Here is a 25,015-nt window from a genome sequence, read left to right as displayed (position 1 = left end):
GAAGACACTAAGTTTGTAGCAGTTTATTACAACAACAATGGGCTAGGGATGTGGCTCAGTGGCTGAATGCCCCGAGTTCAATCCCCGGAGAAAGAGAAAGAGAGAGAGAGAGAGAGAGAGAGAGAGAGGAGAGATGGGGTGGGGAAGAAAGGAAAGGAAGAAAGAAGGAAGGAAGAAAAAAGAGAAAGGGAGGGAAGGAAGGGACAAAGAAACCAGCACGGCTACTGCCCGAAACAACTCTTCCCACACAGGCAAATCTGCGAGTGACTGCAGAGCAGGCCAAAGCTGGGCAGGGGGCACATCTGTAATCCCAGCACTGGGAGGCTGAGGCCGGGTTGCTTGAACCCAGGGATTCAAGGCCAGTCTGGGCAACAGTCAAGACCCCAATTCAAAAAAGAAAAATAGGCCGGGCACCGTGGTGCACACCTGTAATCCCAGCAGCTCAGGAGGAGGAGGCAGGAGGATCTTGAGTTCAAAGCCAGCCTCTGCAATTTAGTGAGGCCCTAAGCAACTCAGTGAGACACCTTCACTATTAAATGTAAAATGGGGCTGGGGATGTGGCTCAGTGGTTGAGTGCTCCTGAGTTCAATCACAAGTTCCCAAAAACAAACAAACAAAAAAAAATAAAACAAATTAAAAAAAAATCAAAAAGTGGACAGGAAGAGAAACACCCTAGGTTAAGATGGGGAGAAGAGAAAGTGGCAAATCCATGGGGATGTTGAAGTGAGCATGCACTACATGTGATAATCACAAAGTGCTGACACAATGGAACCTACCATTCTGCATAGATATGCACCAGTAAAAATAGAAAACAAGAAATTAGAACACAAGTCAAGCACAGCACATGAAACAAGGGGAAGGGAGATGGTCCTGACTGCCGGGGACCAGCAGGGATGCCCAGCAGCCCAGGGCACGCACTGCAGGAAAGCAACACACAGCTCTGAGGGAATCCAGAGACAGTGGGGCAGAAGACAGGGTTAGCCAAAGGGAGTCCAGGCCAGAGTGGGAGACGCAGCAGCTTACCAACCAGAAGAGAGAGCAGACTTAAACACTAACCTGTCACCAGACACGATGGTGCACACCTATAATCTCAGTTATTCAGGAGGCTGAGGCAAGAGGATCACAAGTTCAAGGTCACTCTTGGCAACTTAGCAAGATCCTGTCTTAAATAGAAATCTTACAAAGGGCTGTGCACGTAGCTTGGGAAGAGTGCCTGCTTATGATTTACAAAGCTCTGAGATCAATCCCCAGCACCACAAAAAGAAAAAAAAAAAAGAATGTCAATAACTACACTAAATGTAAATGAGCTAAACATCCCCCCTGAATGTCTAAGATGATCTGATCAAAAAACAAAATAGAGACTGTTGGTAAGAGCCCCACCTAAATCCCGAGGACATGGGCTGGTGAGAGGCAACGATAACAGGCTACAGTGGAAAAGGACAGCAGAAAACACATCAGAGAAGCGTGCACCAAGACACGGTGTGCAGAGCTGCAACACTTTCTGTGTGGCCGTGTGTGGCCAGCAGAGAGGAATTGGAATGTCCCAACACAGTGACTGCAGTTACCCTGATGTGATCATGCACGTCCATGTGTGTGCAGCCATCAGTGTTGATAGGTGAGACTAAAGGGAGCCGCCTTGTGTGTAGAGTACCCTCAGCTGGTCTGGGAGAAACTGTCAGGACCCGCAGACCTTGGGAGGACCTGCGTGTCACAAGCAAGGAAAGCTGCAGAATCCAGGTAAAGGCCACGGTTTGGCCACTAAGTGATACACTCACATTTCCTGGGCTCCCGCTGGGGTGCTGGTCTCCCCCAGGGAAGCACTCCAGAACAGGACAGAAAGCGTAAAGCATGCAAGGTCTCTGAAAGCCAAGAGCTCCAGGAGAGGACAGTCCTGAATTTGAGGCCCCACTGAACAGGTGTGTTTCTGCATCTTGCTCCCACACCCCAACCTGGCAGCCTGGAAGCCAGACATGTGTTTCTGACTTAGGATATGTTCAGCATAAGATGCATTTAGGGGGACATAATCTCATTGAAATTAGAGGAACAGTGGTATTTTTTTTTAAATCTTCAAAATCAGCAGCAAGAAGACAGTGCAGCTCAAAACTGCAGAGGCTGGGGCTGTAGCTCAGTGGTGGCTGCTTTCCTACTGCAAGAGGCCCTGGGTTCCACCCCAGCACTGCCCGCAAGAGAATAAAAAGGGCAAAGGCTGGACAGGCTGGCTGTGTTCAGCCGCAGGGCTGCAGGGTCCCAGCACACTGCTTTCCTGTCTCAAAGAGAGAGCATGGAGGACTCGGCAGAGAGGTTTTAGACACTTTATTACCGACTTGGTGGCAGCAGGCAGCAAGCAGTGGCTGGGGGGTGGGGGGCACGTGCCTGCAGGCTGAGGGAGGCGAGGGCATTCTTCAGATGCTCCTGAGTACCCTCCTCCACCTCCTCACAGTCAGGGCGCTCTGCAGACCTGCTCCCATTGGCGATGAAGTAGACACCAGCTCCCCCACCTCCTCCTGCCCACCTTCTCCAGAGCGCTCTCGGGAACTGCAGTGTCTGACCCAGCAGGAGTTGGACACTGAAGAGGTGCCTCCCATGCCTGCTAGAGGGGCTGCGCCCCAATGCTGCAGTCCAGACCTGCACGACCCACATGCTAAAGGCTTTCTCCTCCAAGGGGTGCTGTTGCAGTGCAGCCTTCAGAGGCGGGCCCTGGGGGGTCTTCTGGTCACTGGGGGCTACCTGAAGTGGATACTGGGACCCAGCCCCTCCTCTTCCTCTCTTTCACATCCCAGACATGAGGCCAGCTGTGCCACAGGCTGTGCCAAGACGTCCCCTTCCGCATGGGCCCAGAGCGAGGGGGCCAGTCCACGTGGGCCAACCGGCCATGAGCTGAAGCCACCAAAACCAAGAACCAAAATAAACCTTTCCTCCTCACAGGCCGATGATCTCGGGAATCTGTTATAGGAACTCCACACTGACCAACCCAGGGCGACCACAGATGACCACTGAAGGCTGAGTAGTGTGAGAGCTCATGGGAAGTCATAGATTACAAGTAGATTAGAGCCCAAGAGACGTTTCAAAAGAGACAGAAACCTGAGGGTAAGAGACTGTGCTACAGCACTTATTTTGTTAGGAAAAGGTGGAAATAGTAATAAGTTCAAAAATAACCATGAAAATGGCTTTGAAATCCAGAGCAATGACAGAATAAAAATAAAACATAACAATGTCTACGTCAACAGAAGTAAATTCCATCTTTCCAATGGAAAGTGGAAAATAAAAAAAGAAAGAAAAATGAAAGAACAAAATACAATAGCAGGGCTGGGGTTGTGGCTCAGTGGTGGAGCGCTTGCCTAGCACATGCATGGCCCTGAGTCCGATTCTCAGCACCACATAAAAATAAATAAATAAAGGTATTGTGTCCAACTACAACTAAAAAATAAATATTTAAAAAATACAATAGCAGAGGGCTGGGGATGTGGCTCAAGCGGTAGCGCGCTCGCCTGGCATGCGTGCGGCCCGGGTTCGATCCTCAGCACCACATACAAAACGAAGATGTTGTATCCGCCAATAACTAAAAAATAAATATAAAAAAAAAAAATACAATAGCAGAGAGAAGTCCTAATATAACGATAATTACAGTTTGTGTAAATTCACTAAGACAAAAAGGTTTTTTTTGAATTTTTTGTAGTTGTAGATGGACAGAATGCCTTTATTTTATTTATTTGTATGTGGTGCTGAAGATCGAACCCAGTGCCTCATGCATGCTAGGCAAGTGTTCTACCACTGAGCTACAGCCCCAGCCCACTAAGACAACATTTTTGTGTTAGAATTTTCTAAAAGTCAGCAAGATGCTATAGAAGAAACACATAATTTTTTTTTAAAAAAAGACACATTAAGATTGAAAAAGAAAGAACAAATTAGCATATACCAAGCAAACATGAATTAAAGAAAGCTCCAAGAAACAACAAAGTGTATCCATCCCAAAAGTGAACACCGAACAATTAGCCTCCAAGTACATGGAGCTTGATGAGCAGAATCACCAGCAAAAGTAGATACATGAACCACTGTTTAGATTCTTCACATAAAATACAAAAAAAAAAAAAATGTATTTTAGAATGTAGAGTTTGCTCTTGAGCATGCATTAAGGAAATTAGATAATAATGATAAAAATAAATAACAGCTCCCAGGTCTGGATGATTCTACTGAATATCAAAGATCAGTTAATTCCTACCTTAGCAAATTATTCCAGAAAACAGATTGCAGAGGCTACAGTGGGGCCCATGTGACCTTGATTCCAAAATCCAAAAAGAAATACTAATAAAACAGAGAAAAAAAATCATAGGCCTGTTTCAGTTTAAACATTGATAGAAACATCCTAAATAAGACAAAGCTTTCAATATTCACAATTATTAAAAAAAAAAAAAAACTCAGGAAATCAAGAGAGGAAGGAAACTTTCTACTTGGATTGTTATGTATCAAGAGCACCCGGCAAGCATCACTCCCTCTGGGGAAGGAGGTACTGTCCTGTAGGACAGGGGCCACCGTCCCTGCAGCCAGTTGCTACGAGCAGCGGGAACACCAGGGAGGCCCCCCTCGCAGCACCTCGCCACACCAGCAGTGACACACGCACCTTCCCCACGTGTCCCAGTTCCACTGCCCCATCTAGCCCTCACAGGGAACAATGTGGCACAGGCTGTGTGGCATCGGGGCAGGCAAGGCCCACGGGGACAGCAAGACCCCCACAAATGGGCCAAAAGTGGAGGTGACAACAGGGTCCAATGAGGAAAGGATAGGTGTCAGCTACTCTGTGTATGGAAAGAAGCTGGACTCCCAGGAGCTGCCCGAGGGAGGGACATGGCTGGACTGAAGACCTAAAGGTTAGAGGAAAGGTGACAGGTGGGAGTGGGGACAGCTCAGTGGCAAAGGGCTCACCCAGCACACTCAGGCCCCATGTTCCAGCCCCAGCGCCACACAGAATTCACAGGCCACAACTGCAAGAAGGTGACAGGAGGACAACACAGGAGGCAGAAGAGAGGGACTGGAGCACAGCAGAAGGAAGAGCTCCTGGGAGACCACAGGCAGATGGCCAGCCGCAGAACAGAGGCGAGAAGAGTCATAATGTGCAGACCCTGGGCCTTCCTACCGCAGGTTTTCAGAGAGTTCCTGAAAATCGAGTTTTAAAAGAGAGCAATCCACTCCCTCACCCCCCCCACCCCCCCAAAAAAAGTCAAAAGATACAACCAGGCATTTACAGAAGAGGAAACCCAAAAAACTAAGCACGTGCTGAAAAGATGTTCAGATTCACCAGTCAGAGAAACCAAGCTGACGCGATCCTGCCGACACAGAAAACCTGGAGGGGGCGCAGCAGCAGTGCCTTCCACGCCTGGTGGAGGACAATGGGCCTGGCTCTGCTGGCCGGTCCTGGGTCTGCAGCCCAGAGCACTGCTCCTGCTGCCTGCCAGCAGGGCTCTCCATGGAGGCAGAGAACTGGAGACAGCAGGCAGCAACTCTGGGAAACAGCTAGGTGCATGCACCCTGCTGGACACGGGTGAGGTGGGCTGGCTGGAAGAGAGAAGAGCTGGCCTCAGTGTGGACGGTGGCACCTTAGGTCACCGTAGGACACAACACTAGACAGAAACAGAAGGGGAAGGCTTAAAGACGGGACCAGCTGTAGCTGCCGTTCTGAACCCTGTGCCGCACAGAATCCTCGAGGGGGCTGTAGGCATCGTAAAGTTCTGAGGGGTGCGCAGCCTGTCGGACTCCTCTCAACCCATTCAAGAGCACACAGAGCTTCCCTTTTGATGATGTCTCTGCCAAGCTGGGTTTACAACCCCCCTGAGATAAAAGCAGATACCAGGCAAAAATCAATGTGAAGCAGGACACACGGGTGAAGGTGTTCAACCTGATATGGTTAAAAAGGTGTGCAGAGCCTAACAGACCTGCACAACCTCTCAGCAAACAGTTACAGCTACTTAAGAATTAAATCAAGGGCAAAGGTTCTTTACGATTTAAGTGTCTTTCTCATATCTAAACTGCTACTAAGTTGCCAGGACATAAATACTTAGGGCTGTTTGGTCCTAACAAACAAACAGGACTGTTAGATATCTCTTTTGAAAAGAAAGGGCACAGTGAAAAACTCTCTAATAGAGACACTAAGAGCACTGTGAGAAAGGTCAGGGAGCCCAGTCAGGGTAAAAGCCAGCTGCTGTAACAGGCAGACCCCAGGAGGGGATGGGGGACACCCACTGCTGCATTTCCCACTCCCTGAAGTGGGGCAGGCAGCACACCCACGCCGCCGTCCCTGCACCCAGCTCACAACCCAGGGTCTCTGGGGCCACACCCGTACCGGTCTCCATTGCCCCCGTGTGACTCAGCTCATATCACTGATGCAGGACTGGCTCAGTGGAAAGCTCAGACCACAAAAGGGAGGCCTGGCCATGTGGAGGCCATTGGTGCACAACAGACACTGGCTGTCCACTCTGCCCAGTAGGAGCTCTCAGCCCTGGGCGCTACGTGCTGGCCGCTTGCTGATCCTGTCCTTGGGGTGAGCAGGAGCGGACGGCTCTTCTGAGGCTGCCCACACTTCCCCAGACAGGCTGTGACCTCCAGCAGCATGAGTCTGTCAAGGGTCTGGGAGTCAGTGCCGGCTGCTCAGCCTGCGTGGGCAGCCACACTCGCAGGAGGGTTCACTGGGGGAGGTCAGCAGGATTCTGGGGCTCTGTCCAACTCCCCTCCGGCAACCTGGGGCCTGGAATCAGCAGGGCTTTCCCTCTGGGGCCCGTCCTTCCTGCTCTCCGAGGGCCACAGCTCACTCCGCACATTTCTTGGGTACTATAAAACGAGGTCCAGTGACGCCCTCCTGCCTGACCTCAGGGCCTTTCAAGGCATGGCCCATGACAGCCTGGTGCCCAGGCAGTGGCCTGGCCACACAGCTCTCCCTTCAAAGCCCACATCCTGCTGGTTGCGATCACCATGGCATTGAGTGTCTTTTTATTTTCTGGGTTTTGTTTTTGTTTTCTGTTTGGAGCTTGGATGTCTGGGGCCTCACTGATGCTGGGGGGGGGGGGGGGCTGCCCCTTGGTGACAGTACAGGACAAGCCTGCAAGCACAACTTTCATACGTGAAAGAGCCCCAGCCACCGCGGGGCGGCCCCACACCCCAGAATGTACAGACTGCTGCATGGCAGGTGCTGAGGCTGCTCACCCTGCCTCCCCAGTCCTTCTGCAGGAAACTTGCAGACATCTTGCCCCCGTGTCCCCTTGCTCCCAGCCTCCCGACAGCAAAAGGCTTCTTCCCTCATGATGCGTGTCCTGCCAACTGGGCTAAGACAGATCCAGCTCCCTGCAGTCAGCACCCACTTCTCTGGGCCTCCCCTGCAGACCTGAGGAGCTGAGGTGCACACTCTCCTCCTCTCCTGAGCCCACCAGGCCGGCACCCATCCCACCTCACTCCAGGATGCTGGACACAAGAGCCAATCCTCAGCTTCCTTGTCCTCCAAGACCTGCCCTCCCCCAGCCCTCCTGACCTGCCCCTTGGTCCCTCTGCCCTCCTCTTGCTAACTGAAGCTCCTCTTCCAGCTGCAAGTCAGAGCACCAGAGCTCACCCTCTGACTTGGGCCCTAGCCCCACCACGCCCAGCGTGGTCCCACCATGCCCCAGGGGTCTCATCCTGCTCTTCAGCTCCAAGCTCACCACCCAGACATCTCCACTCAGAAGCCAAGGTGAACTTGCCAAAGCTGGGTTCCTAGGCTGCCTGTGCCCATGCTCCGCCTGCCCAGCTCTAGACGGCCAACAGAGCTCATCCATGATGGCTCACAACACCAGCCGAGCTTCCCTGGGCCACCCTCCCTGCCCTCTGCTGGGCCCCAGAACGGCTCCTCCCCCAGGCAGAGGGGATCATTCCAAAGACCAGACCCAGGCCTCGCTGACCCACACAGCCCACTGTCCCCAACAAGTGTCCTCATGTCCCCCACCTGCACCACCCTCCTTGGGCCTCTGAGGGACCTGCTTCCCACTGCACAGGCCCTCTGACCTCCCTTGCCACTGCCCTGTCCCCTGCACTTGCTTGTGGGGTTTTGACTTCCCTCCTGCGCATGAGCTATGGGGCCTCTGTGCTGCCCCCTCCCACTCAGAATTCTGGCCAAATGGATGAGCAAAGCCGAGGACCAGAGAAGCCAGAGGCAGGGTGGGGATGGGCAGCTCAGTGCCCACGACCCAGAGAGCAGGGAAGGCTCCGAACCTGGGGCTCCTGTGGGGCAAAGGAGAGCCGGGACTGTGCACGCACAAAGAGCCATGAGGCCAGAGGCCAAAGGCCAAAGGCCAGGCAGGAGACCTCACTGCCACCACCGCCACCACACGCAAAGACCCAGGGTATGGACCCAAGGGCAAGGCAGTAAAGGCCAGGTTCCCGAGCTTAAACAGAACCCACCACGCCTAACCAACCGAGTTACTCCCCAATGGCACTTAGGCATCCTGCTTCCCAGCCAAAGCTGGGTGTCAGCAGGACACAGGGGACACCCCTTGGGCATCCACATGCTGGTGCAGCAGCAGAAGGGCATGGTCCTGATCGGCTATGGGCCTACCAGGCTTGCCCACTGACCAGGTTGACCCATGCCACGCCACAAGTACAGAATGGGCAGAACCAACTAAAACCACAGGCTGGGCACAGGGCTGCACGCTGCACTCCATCCGTCTGTCTTCACAATGTAGGAGACACGCCCAACAAACAGCAGGAACGCACATGAAGTCATGGAGCAAAACACCCATGTCCAGGGAGCCACCTGCACAGAGAACTTCCCTGCGCCTGTCTCCCACCCTATGCCATGGTGAGGTGACAGTCAATGCCAGACCCTTCCCTGTGCAGGGGCGGGGTGTGGGGACTGAACCCAAAGGCTCAAGCATGCCAGGCCAGCATCCTACTGCTGACCTTCTCTAATGTCCTCCTGTGTCTTACTGTGACTCGTCCTTCTATGAAGGCTCTCCACTGCTACACTTGTGTACGCACCCTGGGCTTCCCATAGCCATCAGCGTCTCGGTCCCTGTGCAGCCCTATGAACTGCTGCCAGGGGACACTGCTGGGCCCCTGCACACTGAGCATGACTCTCCAGAGTGTGCCTGCAGGCTGAGGTCCTTCCACTCCCCGCCACAGTGCCAGTCCTCACCAGCCCAGGACCATGCTCAGCCCCTTCTACTGCTAGTGAAGGTGGACACTGCCACCCACTTGGCCTCTCCTAGGCCCTGCTCTATGGCACCCACCCCATCTAGCACATTTACCTTCTTCACCCTTGATGGTCCCACCTATTGTCCTGACACTAATTATCTGCCATAAACATAGCAAGTAAATTCTCCACCCTGGCTCTTTATCTTTTTTTTTTTTTTTTGGAGGCGCTAGGGATGGAACCCAGTGCCCCACACATGCTAGGCAAGCGCTCTGCCACTCAGCTACACCCTGGGTTATGTTGTCTTCTAGTAAACAGAAGCTTCCAGGATTTTATTTCTCAGGGTACTAGGGACTGAGCTGGGGAGCACTCTACCACTGACCTACACTTCCAGTGATGTTTTTAATGTATCTATTTATACATTTAGTTAGATATAGATGGACAGAACGCCTTTATTTTATTTATTTTTATGTGATGCTAAGGATCGATCCCAGTGCCTCAAATGTTAGGCAAGAGCTCTACCACTGAGCCACAGCCCTGGCCTCCAGTCCTTTTTTTAAAATATCTTTATGTATATTTTTTAGTTGTAGATGAACACACAGTATCTTCATTTACTTTTATGTGGTGCTGAGGATCAAACTCAGTGCCTTACGCATACGAGGTAAGCGCTTTACCACTAAGCTACAGCCTAAGCACCCCCAGTCCTGTTTTTTGAGGTAGGGTCTCTAAGTTGCCTAGGCTATCCTCAAACTTGCAATCCTCCTGCCTCAGCCTCCGGAGTTGATGGGATTGCGTGTACGCCACTGCGTCTGGGAGTTTCGTTTGATGGAGTCAAAGTGATCACGCTTTCCCACACAGGCAGGTGTCGGGAAGCTGCCCTGCTGCTCTCTTGCTGCTTCCTGTAAGAACATACCTGCCTCTTCATGGGAACCTGGGGTTCAGACTGCACGTCCTCAGACGGACTCCCAGTCACACAACATGCCAGACCAAGCGTGCCTACAGGTCCTGGTTGTCCCTGGGTAAGACAGGAAGGTTATCTGGAGGAGCGAGGGCAGGGGGCAAGTTCATACCAGCTTCTCAAAGTCAGAGAGGACAGGAGTGTCTGATGGCCTTCAGGGCCTGCTCCGAGATGGGGGGCCATGGGCGGGGATCCCAGAGCAGCCTAGGTCAACAACAACTCCTGTGAACCTGGAAGGGACTCTCCCCCAGGTCCTCCAGAGGCCCCTGAGGAAGTCGTGGCCCACCAGCACTTGATTTTAACCCTGTGTGGGAGCTCAGAATGAAGAGCAGGCAAGTCACACGGCAGGGCTGTTTCTAGCCACCGTGTGGAAGAGCTGGCACCCAACACCAGAGGCCTCCCCAGTGACCACCCACCACACTGAGTACGCCTGGGCCCTCAGGCAGGCCCCCTGCAGGCCCCTTCCTTAGAAGAACCAGGGTCTGAGCTACCACGGTCACCGTGGTCATGTGCACAGGCACACCACACAATGCACACACACACACACACACACACACGAGCGCGCACATACTCGCACGCACACACACAATACACACACGCCCGCGGTCCTAACTGGACTCTTTGGACCTGCAGAGCAAAGGAGGCAGAGGCGGTGCCTGGCGCCACATCTGCCTTTAGGCTTCAAAACTCAAGCTGTGGAGGGCCAGTGGGAGTCCTGGGTTAGCACCTCCTCCAGATGCAGGGAGCAGAAGTGGCCTCGCTGCATATGGCTGCTACGTGCAGGCCCAGGGCACAACGGCAGATAGCTGCAGGGCCGGAAGCGACTCCAGGAGGCTGGACTCCAAGTGCCCTGTGACTCTTCAGGGCCATGTCCACAAGAGTCAGGCACAAGCTGCTGGACACCACCCCGTCCAGCTAGTATTCCTGAAGATGGCATGCTAGCAATGGCTGGCCAAGAGGAGTAGCGGGGTGTACAGCCCCAGAGGCCAAGGAGCCCCTGGCAGAGTCAGAGCCCGGGTGTAGGCTATTGCTCCAGCACATACCAACCAGGCAGGAAAAGTCCCATAAAGGAACATCCTGACAGAAAAACCAGGTTCCCAGAGGCTGAATTAGGCTTGGGCCTAGACTGGCAGGAGGCTGCACACAGCCAACTGACCCTATCACCCGCCCAGTGCCAGGTCACGGTGTGGACCCTAGGAGGCGGGAGGCAGGGCCAGAGGCCACAGGGCCCACCTGCGCCTGTTGGCTGGGGGGACGCTGGGATGGAAGTTGCTCCACCAGGCTGTGGGCACGTCGCACATACAAGCAGCCCTTTGTCAGAGCTGAATTCCCTGAGCAGCCTCAGGAACAAGGCCCCTCTGTCCGCACTGCGGCCTCCCCCTCACTCCCAGGCCACCACCCCCAGGAAAGCAGAGCCCCCAGAGCTCCCATCCGGCCCCCACCCACAGCAGGCCTAGCACAGGAGGGAGGCTGTGCCCACAGCCTAGAGCTGGGCATGCCATGGGGACCTGGGAAGGTGGCACAGCCACCCTCCCCAGGTCCCCCCACTCACCCGGTGTGCAGGCCAGGTGTCTCCCAGCCCTGGCCAGCCCTGCACTGGCTCTAGCTAGTCCACCACCACCCAAGGGTGTCTCGCCTGACCCAAGATGCCCCCTCCATCCACCCTCAGACAGAACCCAGAAGGGCAGCAAAAGACGGCCAGTGGCCTGCTCCCTACGGGGAGGCCTCCACTGTTTATTTCTGGGTCCCTTTGCCCCAGTACTACAGGCCAAGGGTCTGGATCCTGGTCCTTCAGTACGCGGCCCAACCTCTGCATCCACGGTGGCACATGGCTACCAGCTCTAGGCTGGGCCAGGGCAGATTCCCACACGGGGAGGACATGTCCACAGGCCGTCAGCGTCGGGGTGGCGGGATCCAAATGAGGCCAGGCAGGGCTCCTGCCAGCCTGGCCAGCTCCTGCTGGCACTGTCCCTGTAGGCGGTGCAACGTGGCCTGCAGACAGGCCTCCTGGCGCCTCAGCAGCCTGGCCAGCCCGGCCGCCTGCAGGCCCTGGGTCCTTGCAGCACTCTCCTCCCTTCTCACCAGCCGGTGGGGCCCCTGGGGTGGGGTGGGGCCCCTGTCTTGCTCCCAGGACCTCCGCAGGGCTGCCAGCTCTTGGTCCACAGCCTCCTGAGAGGCCCTGCGCACAGAACTCCACTGTGGCCCCCGGCCCAGGCCTTCAACCTGCAAGGAGCAGATACAGCAGCTCCTGAGCCCAAGGGACTCTGCCCCAGGACACAGGGCACAGGCCCTGGGCAACCCTGGGCCCAGGTGTCTATCCTCCTGCCTCAGAAAGCAGGTCTAGCCTCAGGCCAATGCAAGACGCCCCCCAGGCCTGAGCTCTGCCTCAGCCTGATGGAGCGCCCAAGCCCTGCACCAGAGGCAGCTACGCCAGGGGGACTCCCAGAACCCACTCCCTGCCTGAGCTGCAGGACCCAAATGGCTTACTGGGCAGGAGTGGGGGTGGGCCTGGCAGCTCTCAGAAGACCACTCTTCTCAAAGCCCTTCAGAGGTCAGAGCAAAGACCCCCAACGAACTGTCCTCCTGAGTTCAGCCCAGCACTTCACACCTCCCGAGCCCTCAGGCAGGGACTGAAGGGTGGGCTCACCAGGAACACAGGACCCAGGGCTGCCCACCCTTCCACCTCCCGCCATTGAGGCCAACTCTATCCAGGACCCTGTGGAGGGTAATCTGGAGAGGGGGTCACATCCATGGGAACTTCAAGCCTCTAGCTCCCTCCAGATGACCCCAGGGAGCCACCCTGAGCCTTTGGGCAGCACAGTTCTCAAGGACTCCACAAGGCCCCGAGCAGCAGCAGGAGGCAGACCCATTCCTGGGAGCAGTGAGGATAAGGGGCTGCCACTCAGCAGGGTGAGGGGGTGACAGGCCACAGGGGCAGCGCCACTCTTCACAGAGGCTCAGGAAGAGTCTAAGGGAATCTGCCTGGAGTCACAAGAGCATGCGGCTGCAAGCAGTGTCTACAGCCATAGCTGGCTCAGGGTGACGCTGCAGGAGGGCCACATGTCCCCACAGACCCGCAGGACTCAGGGGATGACTGTGAGCATGCACAGGAATGTCAGGCCAACAACGCAATGTGGGCTTGCTCCCCTCTCCACTGATTCCCGTGGAAAGTGAAGACCCCCAAAGGGCAGTCAGGGGACATAGTAGCTATCCTGGGGAACAGGTGGGCCTTCAGTGTGCAGCCTCCTGCCCGGCTGGAGTCTGGTACCCGAATGTACCACCTACCAAACTTAATCCAACAAGATCGGTGATTCAGGAGCTCAGAGAGGCCGCCAGGCTCTAGGGTGGGCACTCCCCAGGAGATAGCACGGGGCTGAGAGGGTCCAGAGGACAGCGTTGCCACACTCACCTGGGCCTCCCAGGCCACCCGCCGGGCGGCGCCTGCCTCCAGCAGCTCCTCGTGCAGGGCCTGCAGCTCCTGCGCTACCTGCTCCAGCTGGCCAAGCCCTTGCTCAGGAACCCTGGGCAGGATCGTGGGTCGTGAGGCTGCAGCAGGGCCCTCTGGAGGGCAGATGCCCAGGACTGTGTCCTGCAGGGAGATAAGTGGGCATGTGCCAGGCATGGCTTCCATTAGGGGAGACAGAGGCCCCAGGAGGCAGTGGTGGCCCTCCCAGGTCCCACAGAGGTCTGGACAGCTACTGACACCCCAGCAAGGTAGCCTCCAGGAAGGCACAAAACTCAGTCCTTCCAGGCCTGTAATCCCAGCCACTTGGGAGGCTGAAGCAGGAAGATCACAAGTTCAATACCAGCCTAAGCAAATTACCAAGGCCCTGCTCAAAATAAAAAAAAAGAAAAACAAAGGCTGGGGATGTGGCTCATTGATTAAGCACCCCTGGGTTCAATCCCCTGCACCAAAAAGAAAAGGATAAAAAAGAAGACACTTGTGGGTGCTAGAGGCCATGGCCAGCAATGTTGGGCCTCCCCAGAAGACATGCAAAGGTCGTGGGCAAAGCCCTGGACTTTGGGCGCCAGACCTGGGGTGTGGGATCCCTTAGAGCCTCTTCTTCCTCCTGTCTGGGAGGTGCGCCCCCCACCCACCCTGCCCAAACCCACCACCTGGGCCAGGAAGGGAACGGGAGGGGAGGGGGCAGCCTAGCTCACCATCCACCGCCAGAATACCAGTTCCCAGCGCCGCCACTCAAGAGCTGCCTTCAGACGGGTGTTCTCACATTCCAGTGCCCACAGCAGCTGCAGAACAAGCCACAGCTGGGCAGGGCACACAGGGCCCCTTGGCCCAGAGGACCAGCAGGCAGCAGGGCCAGGTACGTGCTCCCGAGCCACTCCTATGGTTTCTGCCGCCTTTCTGCAGGGCAGGGTAGCCCAACGCATGACCAGGCCTAGCCACCCTTCCCCTCAAAGCACACCCATGCCAGGGACAGTGTTGGGAGACTCATGAGAGATGCAGGGAGACAGACCAGGGCAAGGGGAGGGCAGAGTATGTCCACAGGCCCCCCCCCCACTCCCACTCAGGCACCGAGACACACCAGGAAAAGAGCAGTTAACACAGCTTCCAAGAGTCCCCAGGATGGCCAGCACCCCTGGACTGGGGTCGGGCATACAACACCTCCCCTTCCTCTTCTCTGGGGCTGCACTCTGACGTCTTCTGCCACCCCCAGCAGGACTAAGGGCACAGGGGACAAACGGAAGGGTGCAGGCTCCACCAGTGACCAAGTGAACTGCCCAGTCACCCAGCAGCATGCCAGCTGCTCACACCAGCCATAGGTCATTCCAGAAGCTTCTAGGGCCTGTCCCAGCAGTGCAAGCTCTCGGGTAGGCCAGATCCAGGGTTCAGCCAGCTCTGTCCAGAAACTCGGAAGGAGGCCAAGCATGGTGCCACTTCACCTACCCATGGCTGTTTGAAATCCTGCAGCACCAACACATCCTGCCTCCCCCTCTAGGTCCCCACCCCACACTGAGGGGCTCAGGCAGGCCCAAATGGAGCCTGGGCAGCCCCTGTCCTGCTCTAAACCAGGGACCAGGGGCTGAAAGCCTGGGCCTTGCTGAGTCACCTCCGAAAGGGGGACAGAGTCAAAGGCAGGTGGGGACATCCAAATGCTGTCTCAGCACCTCCAAAGCCAAGCACAGGCCCTTCTGAGGCTAGCCCAGGCCTCATCCAGGGAGCCAGGCCCAGCTGGCACCAAGGCCAGGCAGGCCTCACCAGGTGGGCACACTCAGTCACAATGGGTGCATATAAATCACCTGGAGCATAAAGCGCCAAAGCTGCATCTGACGGCCAGATGTGCCAGGGCAGAAGCCCCAGCAGAGCAGACAGTGGGGACCAGGAGCGGTCCGCCTCTGAGCCCTGGGCCCCCTGTCCCACCTGCCAGGTTGTAGGCAGAACTGGGATGAGGCAGAAGAGCCAGAGGAGGAGCTACTGGCTGGAGCTTCGGCCCTCCTGCCAGCAGTGCCCCACTCGAGTCAGTCCAGAGTTCAGTGTGAAGGTGACAGCCGGCCACAGCTGGGCAGGGCACACAGGGCACTCTGGCCCAGAGGACCAGCAGGCAGCAGGGCCAGGCACATGCTCCTAGCCACTCCCTATGGTTTCTGCCAAGAAGAAGAAAGGAGCGGCAAAAAGCCGCTGGGGAAGGGATGGGGACCAGTCAGCATGGATGAGGGCAGAGGGGACAGCAGAAACGGGAGAAACTGGACGGTGTCGGGGCCAGCCCTGACCCTCCTCTCCTTAGTGCCCCAGCAGCCTTAGCAAATGACCCTCTGCCTGAGGGTACATGGCCACCCAAGTTCAGAGCTTGGCTTTTCTCTAGGTCTGTGCTCCACAGGGCTGAGACCCCAAGGAAGTACATCACCTGGGCAGCACTGTCCCGCAAACACTGAGTGGCCTCTGACCAGGAAGCAGGACTGAGGCCTACCATGTCTCCAGGGCAGAGCCTTCCCAACAGGCCCCTGCTCTGAAGGGCAGCTGTGCCCTCTCAGCCAATCCTATGGACAGTCCCTCCTCCAGGACTCCCCTCAATACCAGGTGACAAATGTTTTGTGGGCTCCAGGTTCAACGCAGACCTGAGGCCAGCAATCCTTAATTCCTGTGGTCTTCTTCCTCAACTAGCCCAGCCTGGACCCATGCACTTCTGGGACCCTGCTCATATCTGGTCAGAGGTGTACACACAGCAACCTATTAGGATTCTGGGAAAGATGGACAGTTCATGGGACAGACAGAGTCCTGAAGACACCCCTGTCAACCACACCAGCAATGACAGTGAGCTCGGCAACAACCCAGAGACATGTACAGCTCAAAGCCTGTCACAGCCCAGGTCATCCCGAACAGGCCCCGCCGAACCTCAGGCAACACCCACCCCCAGCAGAGAGCCCTCACCTGCTGGCCACCCTCCGGGTCCCTGAGCATCTCAGTTTCCGTGACAGACAGATGGCCGAGGTTCTGGTCACTGTGGCAGCCGTGGGTATACAAGTGGATCTGGAACAGAAGGCAGACCCCAGGCTGTGGAGGTGCACCCTCTCCAGCACGGGGCCTCCACTGGAGCAGCATGGTCACCTTCAGAGTTCAACTCCCCTGCAAGACGGCCATACCTTACCTGAGGCTGGCCAGGGCAGTGTCAGACTCAAGATAGCTATCACACCACTCGGGAGCCCCTACAGAGGGAGGGACACCAGGCAATCTTACTCAGGGCCTCCCCAGGGGTCCAATACAGTGGGATGGTGCCCCCTGCCCTGCTGTCAAGCCCTAGGCTCTGGAAGGTACAAACGTGCCCCAGAAAGGTGGGCCCCTAACCCGGTGCAGCTGCTGGAGCCAAGGCCAGGCAACAGGAGCAGGTCCCAGGAAAGACCAGCTGAGAAGACCACAGAAGGGGTCTCAGCACCACGGAGCCCATGGCTACCACCCAGCAACCCATCAGCCCTCACTTCACAATGGTCATGTGCTGGGCACCAGAGCGCTTGAACCTAATCTCTACGGCTCCTTCAAAGGCCCCTACAAGAGCTGCCCACTGCCCAGATCAGCCCACATCCAGAACATGGTGGGAAAGTGCCCAGGAGGAACAGTTTCTCTTGGCAGAGTCTAAAGGCGACAATTTCTGGCAACAGTAAAGCTGACTCCGTGGCTCTCTGATCCAGCAGACTTTCTTCCAGCAGGATTGAGACCCCTGACCATGGCTCCCAATACTGCCCAGTTCCATCGAAATCTGGTCCCCTACCTGGATCACAGTCCCAACCCCCACCAGCCCCAGCCAGGTCAGGGAAGGCCCACAAGCAGCCTGGGGTCAGCCCCTGCCAGGCTTGGTGGGATGGGCCATAGGGAAAGGTAGCCAGGGTCTCTGGTCCCTGGTGGAGAGCTGTGTGAAACACTACCTTGCCCAGGAGGGTGCACTGCTCCTGCTGACTGGAGATCAGATGCCGCCACCGGAACCGCAGCTTTCCCATCAGCCACTGCACACAGCGGAGGTCCACGGGGACTTCTGCTCCCATGTGTAATACAGGTGGGCCAGAGCTGGCCAGGGCCCCACTCTGGAGAGGTAATAAGGGTTAGCCCCTATTTGACTTTCTACCCTACCTGAAGAAGGGGCAAGGACAGTAAGAGCAGTGGAGATACAGCCACAGACCTAGCTGCCTGCACACTCTCAGCTAGACAGCCAGGACAGCCCCAGCACGGGCTGCCCTCAAGTCTAACATGGGATGGCCCACAGGTCATGGGACATGGGACACTCTGGCATCTGGACAGAGCTGGGCCCAATGACCCTTATTACACACCCACCTCAAAATCAGGCACCTGGTCGCCCAGTTGGACGCGAGTCTGCACCAGTAGCCGCTCAATCAGAGGCTCTCGGGCCAGGAGCCAGGACAGGGCCAGCAGCAGCTCCCGGCTGCCCTGGGAGCCATCCTCCGGAAGCTGTGCCAGCACAGGCCTCGGGTAGCCCTGGGAGCACAGCACTGCCTTCACCAGGCGGGCTTGGGCCTCTGGAGTAAAAGACCACCAGCTCAGGGAGAAGCCTACCTAAAGTGGATATCATCTGTACTCCTTCAGGACCCCCAAATAGAGGAGACAGGAACAAGGACAAGGACCCAACGCGGGGTAGGGGTTGGGTCCTCCAACCAAGATGAGGGCACCATACCCTAACCTGGAAGGAAGGGATTAGGTGTTGATTGAACCAGGGTCCAACCAGAACCAGGACTTCGGTTGAGTGCGAGGGGCCAGAGCCTCCAGGGGTGGAGCCTTAGAGTTGAGCAGGGCCAGTGCCTCCCTGGGTGCGTGGTCCCAGAGCCTTTGGAGGTGGGAGCCTTAGAGTTGGACAAAGCCAAAGCCTCTGGGGCGGAGCCTTACCAAGCTGGGCGGAGCCAGTGCCGCCTGGTGGGCGGGGTCAGCGCCAGGCTAGTGTTGCCAGGGTGGGCTGAGTCGAGACCTTTAGGGCGGGGCATTCCAGAGGACGGGACTTACCCGGGGAGAGCGAGGCCGAGGCACCACGTTCTGGGAGCGGCGCGAGTACGTGGAAGAGGAGCCGCCAGAGCGCGGGGGCCTACGGAGAACGAAAAGCGCGCGGTCAGCGGGCCAGGCTGACTTTGCATCCGGCAACTCCTGGCCCGACGCCCGCGCCGCCGGCCTCACCGCCTCCGGACGGTCGAACTTGGCACGGCGGAAGATCTCCGGGCTGGGCCCAGCGGGCAGCAGTCTACTGAGCGCGGCAATCGCCTCGGGCAGGGTCCCGGTCCCGACGCCGGCCGCCCAGTCCACCCTGCGCCGCCGCCTCCCCATGCAGCCTGCTCCAGGCCTCCTTGGATCGCCCGCCCCGGCAGATGGCGCCCAATCACAGCGCCGGCCAGGACCCGCTTTTGCGCCGTAACCCAGTAAGCGCTGGCCCTGCGTCTATTCGTCAGGCGCGAAGGCACTTCCGCGCTCCTGGGGTGGAGCCTTCGAGGTCAGCAGCACCGAGGCTGCTGAACTCGCTCGCCCAACCTTCGCCCTACACCCGCCTGGTCCAGAACCAACCAATCAGCGCCCCGAGCCATTGACTACCTAGCAACCCGGCGTCGTCAGCACTGAATGAAAAACATGCGCGCCCCCTGGAGCCCCGGAGGACTGTGCAACCAGACTCCCTTCGGCCACTGCCGGCGCCCCTCCGCGGAGCCTCCCCGGCTCGACGCCAGGGGGCGCCAGAGCCTCATAAGCCGCCGCCCGGGCAGACAACCCGGCAGATGACCCGGGGCAGCTGGGTGGGGACTCCGTGAGTAACCTCGCCCGACGAGCTGGGCAAAGGAAGCTCCAGAAGGGAAGGCCGTCAACTCTTTTATCTGCAGACTCCGGCCCGTCGCCCGTCCCTAGCCCCAGCTCTCTGCCCTCAGCTACCCTGCCCAAACATAGGCCTCACTGTCCCCACCTTCTTTGGGAAGCAGTGTGGCCATTTCCTTCAGAAGCGGAAGTTTCCCACCCGACCCAACAGTATCAGTCCTGGTAGGCTGTGAGCCATCTTCGCAAGGACACGCGGGAGGTCACAACAGCCCTATCACATGGCAGACGGACCCAGAGTTCACCCTGGTGTGTGGGAAAGAACCACAGCACGCGCATAATTAGGAATCCTGTCCAGCCGCGGGCAGCCTGGGTGACGTCCTCGCGTTCTTCCGAATGCAGGAAGCCCCTGCAAAAGCCCGCATCAGGTAGGCCGGACCGTGTGGAGTGCCAGGAGGAGGTAAACTCGCAGGGCCCTGGCTGCCCGGAAAGGGCTGGCCAGCGGGCAGGGGGAGAATGGCAGGAGGGAGTCATCGGTGACTGGAACACTCTGGCACGAACTCCGTGCGCTTCACGTCACTGAAGGTGCGGCTGGGGCGGTGGACTGGACCGTGCGCACACTACACAAGAAAGCCGGAAAGAAGGCAGGTGGAGAGGGGGGGGCGCCCGAGAGAAGGCGGAGGAAAGCCAGCTAGAGAGGGAAGTACGAAGCACCCCACACACCTGTCCGCTTGGCCACGCCCACTGGAAGCGGGAGCGCGGCGCGCCCGCTCGGAACGTCCTGCTTCCGTGGCCTCCACTGAACGGCGGTGGCAACGTTGGGCCAGGGGTCACGGCCAACAGACTCGGCTCCGAAGTCCCTGGCCGGGAGTTCCCCCCCCAGTATGGGGTACGCTGCTGGCTTGTTCTCGGCTCCAGGTCCCAGGCAATCCTGCCCTCCATCCCTTTCTCAGCGCCCCCTGAGCTGTGGGTGCGAAGACTGTTCCCCCACCCCCACCCTGCGCGGCTTGATTTCTGATGGACGACAACGGATCTTTTCTTCTTAGGGATTTTGCACTGCTGACCTTCTGCCTGGGGTGCTCTTAACCCCATTTGGGGCTTAGCTGATTCCCACTCTCTTTCTGCAGGTCTCAGCTCGCTGACAGTGCACCCCAAGTCGCCCCAAATGGGGCTGTGAGCTATGTGGGGAAGGGAGTCACGGCGACGGCGCATCATCGGGGAGGCTAGGACCTCGGGTTTGGGAGCTGCTGTCCCTACCCTGGCCGCCAGGTATCGCTGGGCCACAGCCCTCAGCCCTCAGCCCCCACCCCCCACCTGGATTGGGAGCCTCTGGAGCTCAGCATCCTAGGCTCCCGCCTGGCTGCCCCACCCCCTCTGCCGCCCTCCAGGATCGCCCTATGACGCGAGCTTTTCGCTCTACAGACCACCCTCAACAGCTCCCCACCCCTTCTTTGCCAGCTACAGTTCACTAGGCTGACCTGGGCTCTTCCCGTCTGCAGATGGTCTAAAGGGGTTTGGGAGACCTTTGGCCAGGGCTGGGACTGAGCTGCCAGGGGACAGTGGGGTTCTGACGGTAGCCCAGTGGGCAGGGGCTAGGTTGACAAAGGAGTTTCCTAAAGGGCCCCCTCCACTGTGCAAAGCCAGGACATAACCATGACAGCACAGGCCACTATGGGGAGTCCCTGCTCAGGGAGGGGCCCAAACATGGGGTCTGGTGTCTGGATGGCTAGCTGCGCAGCTACAGCAAGCCCCTGCAAAAAAAACCACAGCTTGATCTGGGGTAGATGGGGACAAGGGTGGAGCAGCAGAAAGTGGGAAGGCAAGGAGTCCACACCACAGCTCCCCCAAAGCTTCTCAAAAAGGGAAGCAGCTCCAGCTGAATCACTCTCTGACCCATGGCCAGAGTCCTCCCAACACCACCCACTCCCAGGCCTCAAATTCCCTCTGACCCTTTGCCCAGCCCATTCCAGAACCGCAGAGGAGGGCCTTGGTGGGTCTGGAGGTCAGAGGTGCAGGGCTGGACTCATGCCTTGCAAAGGGGGCCCCAGAGACCTCCTCAGGGGAGTGGGCAACAGTGCCTTCTGCAGCAGGCAGAGCAAGCACCCTGGGCTGGGAGTTCCCAGATGTCGTTTCTTTCCACTATCCACGTGTGCCCAAGTACTAGTGAACACACACACACACACACACACACACACACGTCTTCCACGTGTTCAGGTTTATTGAAGGCACAAGGGGCTATGAGGAGCCCTGGGTGTCTGGGGTAAGGCCCGGCATCTGCTGAATGGGCAATGGCCCGGTGGGTGGCCAAGGATAGGGTCTCCTCAACCTGTGCAGAGAGACAGGCATTTCTTGAGTATACCTCTCAGCCCTGCCTCCAGGCCCCTGAATATCAGACCTGGGGGGACATTCGAATCCTGAGAAGGATGGGCTGGGTGGGACTGGAGGGAGGATTATACCTAGGTTTACTTGAAGGTGTGACTTTCGGCTCCACCACGGCCAAAACCTGCAAAAAGATGTGGAAGGTCAACACAGTATGGAGGCGGGGGGGGGGGGGGGGGGGGGGGGGAGAGAGAGAGAGAGAGAGGCGGGCGGTTGGCAGACTGCCAGAATGTACCTTTGGGCCCAAACATGGCGGAGTAGCAGGGGTGGTTGCAGTAGGGCTTGCCTTCATGCTGCGGAGAAAAGGCCCTTGAGTAGCTGCCTTCGCCCCAGCATGACTCCCCCTTCCAGTGGCCCGCAGCCCACCTACCTCTGCGTGGCCCCCGGAGGTCAGCGTCTTCCCGCATTTCTCACACTTAAGGCAGGGCCTATGCCAGTCCTTGCCCAGCGAGGTCACCCGCTCCGCTGCAGGGAAGTCCCCATGAGACACCGCTCTCGGGCCCTGGCACACCGTCACTCACACCCCTCCTCCAGTCCACCCATACTGCGTTCTCTCATCTTGGCAGCACCCCCCACCCCGTCTCTTCTTGCCCCTGTACATATTAGGGACACACCTCTAGTCCCCAGCCAAACTAATCAGAGGAGTCTGGCCCTCGTGCCACTTCCAGGTGCTGTGCCTGGGACACGCCCCGAGGGCTGGGGTGGAGTAGGCGGACTGGAAGCCTGGGGTCAGGCTGGCTTGGCGAAGCCCTCTGGCCCCGGGCGCCGGGGGACTGGGTGGAGCCTGCGGGCGCCTTTCTCCTGGGGCGGAGGACCTCCCACTCCCTCCTGCCCCTCCCCGGGGCGCGCGCGGGGCCGGAAGGCGGGCGCTCGCATCTGAGCGTGCCGGGATCGCGCCCGGGGCGTCGGTTTCCGCATCTGTTTCTACTTAGCGCTGGCAGGGGAGGCCCCAGCCCCGCGTTCCTTCCCATCCCTCGGGGACCCCGCCCAAGGCGCGTGGATGGAAAGCGTAGAAACATCGAGACCAGGGGTCACCAGACGGGGAGACACAGAGGCAGGGAGACAGAAACCGTGAATGGGAAGAGATAGCCGGGCCGCCCGACGCAGGGGGTCCCGACTCACACCCGGACGACCGTGAGCCAGGCGGACAGGTTGGCTCCGAGGAGGCCCTCAGGGCTCCAGAGGCCCTGCGCCTACCTGGGCGGCCCCCGCCAAGTCTCCAGGATGGCCAGTACGTCCCCCGCCCCGGAGGGTCGGTCGCTCTTCCGCATCTGGCCGGCAGTGCGCGCACGGGGAGGCCCCAGGTGCAGGATTCACTCACCGAAGTACACCTCCTTGTCACACTTGGGGCACTTGGGCATGGCGATACTGGGTACCGAACGAGCTTCGAATGCTGGGCGAGAGCGGGCTGTGGGCGCGAGACTGGGTGACGCCCGCTTGGTGTAAGCTTTTCAGGGACCCTGGGGCCCCGCCTCTTAGGACCCCGCCCTGCGAGTCCCGCCCCGAGGCAGAGACTTGTACCCTGGGGACCTCGCATCCAGACCGACCCGCCTAGAAAGATCATCTGGTCCACGCCCGCCTCTGGGCAGAACTCAAAAGTGGCTGAGGGTCCAGCGGAGACATGGGGACCTTCTGGGAACCAGGCTGCTCCAGCAGGTCCACACCCCAGGCCAAGCAGCCCACAGTCCCAGATCTGGGGCAGGGGGCTCTCCTCTGCAGGAAGGCTTACCAGGTCCCTAGTGGCAACTCGCAGGCACCCGCCAAAGCCCCAGATCAGCCGGAGCCAGGGAAGGAACCAGTCACTTCTAAAATACGGACGGATGCAAACTAGCATGAAAGTCTCCTCCCGTACTTTGACCCTGCCCCTCTTCTAGAAAGAAGGTTGGGGACACATTCCCATAGTCTCAGTCTGGTACCTCTCCAGGAATCCTGCTCTGATCTCCCACTCACAAAGAGGCCAGGAGCCTCCTCCCTCCAGACCCTGGGAGTGGGTGGGGCACTTGAGCTGTGCCAGCTCACCCCCACCCTGCTGCTCTCTGGGAAGTCCACTGAACCACAGCCGGAACGTCCCTGGGGAACTTGGAAGAGGGGACTTCAGGCCATGGCAGTCCCTCCTCCACAAGGATAGAGGAGCCCAGGCCCCCGGAACCATTGCCTGGGGGAACCTGAGACAGGGGCCAAGGTCCTTATCTTTACAGAAAGTGTCCCAGCACCAAGAGTGGTCCAAGTCTCCAGCCTACATTGGGGGCCAGCCTGTTGAGAATCAGGAGGGCTGTTGCTGGCCTACAGATACCTGGGGTATGAGTTGCATCTGCAGCCTCACCAAGGTGGGACTGCTGGGGCTTCCAGCCTCCCTTAGTCCAGGCCTCAGCCTCAGTGGGGATGCCCTGGCCCATCCCTCTATCTAACCCTTCTGTGCCGGGGTCACTGTCAGCCAGGCCCACCTCCCCCTGGAGCAGAGGGCTACCCTCTCCGGAGAAGTCCTTCCTGCTCTGTGGGGCCCCCACAGGAAGTATTCAGCCTTCTCTCCATCCCAGCCCTGGCTGCCTTTTAACCCCCTTATCAGCACCCACCTGCACTCAGCACACCCATCCCAAAACACAAGGCGTCACTCTGGGCCTCTTCAGGCCCTGTCCCTGAAGCAGAGCAGGAGGACAGGCTCCCTGATGCCCCAGGCCCCTGGCCTCCCCAGGGTACTCAAAGGTTAAGAGCCATGGGTCCAACATCCCAGGATGCCCCCTCCCTGCTCCTCACTGGGCCATAGCTGGAGTGAGGGTCAGAGTTCCCAGGGTTGTGGGATGACCAAGGCCCCATGGGTCCCTTGCAGAGGCCACACTCCGGGGAGTCCCCCGTATCTACAACCCAAAGCCAAGTCCTGCCCCTGACAATACTTACCAGTTCCCACCATCCTCCCTGGGACCCCTCAGGTCACTGCCCAGGGCTGAGGTACTGCGAGTGCCGCAGTCCTCAAGGACATACTAAAGACCCTTGTCAGCTGGGATTTCCAGAGCAGAGGTGCACACGGATATGCAAGGGGTAGGACCCCAGTCTCCAGCCACTGTGTGGTTCCTGGACTTAAGGCCACCAACACAACCATCCTCCACCTCCAACAAGCCCCTTAGAGTCTCCTTGGCTAGTCCGATAACAAAAGGCCAAATCCTTTTTCTTTTTGATTTTCCATGATGCTGGGGATTGAACCCAGGGCCTTGTGCATGCGGGGCAAGAGCTCTACCAACTCAGCTATGTCCCCAGCCCTAAGAGGGCAAGTCCTGACTTCCTTTATCCC

General features: G+C 58.0%; 2 protein-coding genes and 1 long non-coding RNA gene across 4 annotated transcripts; 1 reads left to right on the top strand and 2 right to left on the bottom strand.

Moving 5' to 3' along the window:
* Window positions 1–11,796: 11,796 nt before the first annotated feature.
* On the bottom strand, window positions 11,797–19,106 carry Tedc1 (tubulin epsilon and delta complex 1). Its single transcript, XM_046453125.2, has 8 exons — window positions 18,733–19,106; window positions 18,565–18,643; window positions 17,884–18,086; window positions 17,481–17,636; window positions 16,492–16,590; window positions 14,265–14,351; window positions 13,513–13,692; window positions 11,797–12,326 (listed from the first exon to the last, which is right to left on the bottom strand). The coding sequence occupies exons 1-8, from the start codon at window positions 18,877–18,879 to the stop codon at window positions 11,997–11,999; spliced, it is 1,281 nt and encodes a 426-aa protein (XP_046309081.1). The 5' UTR covers window positions 18,880–19,106; the 3' UTR covers window positions 11,797–11,996.
* LOC124098321 (uncharacterized) lies at window positions 18,983–21,821 on the top strand. Its single transcript, XR_009227597.1, has 2 exons — window positions 18,983–20,239; window positions 20,478–21,821. It is a non-coding gene; the product is annotated as an uncharacterized LOC124098321 (long non-coding RNA).
* On the bottom strand, window positions 21,551–23,896 carry LOC124098319 (cysteine-rich protein 1). 2 transcript variants are annotated; one of them, XM_046453126.1, is made up of 5 exons: window positions 23,646–23,896; window positions 23,051–23,534; window positions 21,965–22,022; window positions 21,807–21,853; window positions 21,551–21,676 (listed from the first exon to the last, which is right to left on the bottom strand). In XM_046453126.1, the coding sequence occupies exons 1-4, from the start codon at window positions 23,879–23,881 to the stop codon at window positions 21,813–21,815; spliced, it is 819 nt and encodes a 272-aa protein (XP_046309082.1). In that variant the 5' UTR covers window positions 23,882–23,896; the 3' UTR covers window positions 21,551–21,676; window positions 21,807–21,812. The 2 variants fall into 2 exon arrangements, with proteins under 2 accessions (XP_046309082.1, XP_046309083.1); XM_046453127.2 differs by lacking the exon at window positions 23,646–23,896 and adding an exon at window positions 22,100–22,194 and having other exon boundaries at window positions 23,051–23,207.
* Between the last annotated feature and the right edge of the window lie 1,119 nt (window positions 23,897–25,015).

Source organism: Marmota monax, unplaced genomic scaffold, assembly GCF_021218885.2.
Source record: "Marmota monax isolate L192 unplaced genomic scaffold, Marmota_monax_Labrador192_F-V1.1 WCK01_AAM20220418_F8-fsc00190, whole genome shotgun sequence".
In the NCBI taxonomy this organism is placed as follows: domain Eukaryota; kingdom Metazoa; phylum Chordata; class Mammalia; order Rodentia; family Sciuridae; genus Marmota; species Marmota monax.
This window is presented reverse-complemented; position numbering and strand designations above follow the sequence as displayed.

What these genes read in the sequence shown, in the direction of transcription:
- Tedc1 (XM_046453125.2), bottom strand. Translation starts at nt 18,879, where the DNA reads ATGGGGAGGCGGCGGCGCAGGGTGGACTGGGCGGCCGGCGTCGGGACC. An exon ending in TGGTATTCTGGCGGTGGATG is followed by an intron (nt 13,693 to 14,264) that starts GTGAGCTAGGCT and finishes ATCTCCCTGCAG; the next exon opens with GACACAGTCCTGGGCATCTG. An exon ending in GGGTGGCCTGGGAGGCCCAG is followed by an intron (nt 12,327 to 13,512) that starts GTGAGTGTGGCA and finishes TGCTCCTTGCAG; the next exon opens with GTTGAAGGCCTGGGCCGGGG.
- LOC124098319 (XM_046453126.1), bottom strand. Translation starts at nt 23,881, where the DNA reads ATGGTTCCGGGGGCCTGGGCTCCTCTATCCTTGTGGAGGAGGGACTGC. An exon ending in TGACAAGGAGGTGTACTTCG is followed by an intron (nt 22,023 to 23,050) that starts GTGAGTGAATCC and finishes TTTTCTCCGCAG; the next exon opens with CATGAAGGCAAGCCCTACTG. An exon ending in CGCCATGTTTGGGCCCAAAG is followed by an intron (nt 21,854 to 21,964) that starts GTACATTCTGGC and finishes ATCTTTTTGCAG; the next exon opens with GTTTTGGCCGTGGTGGAGCC.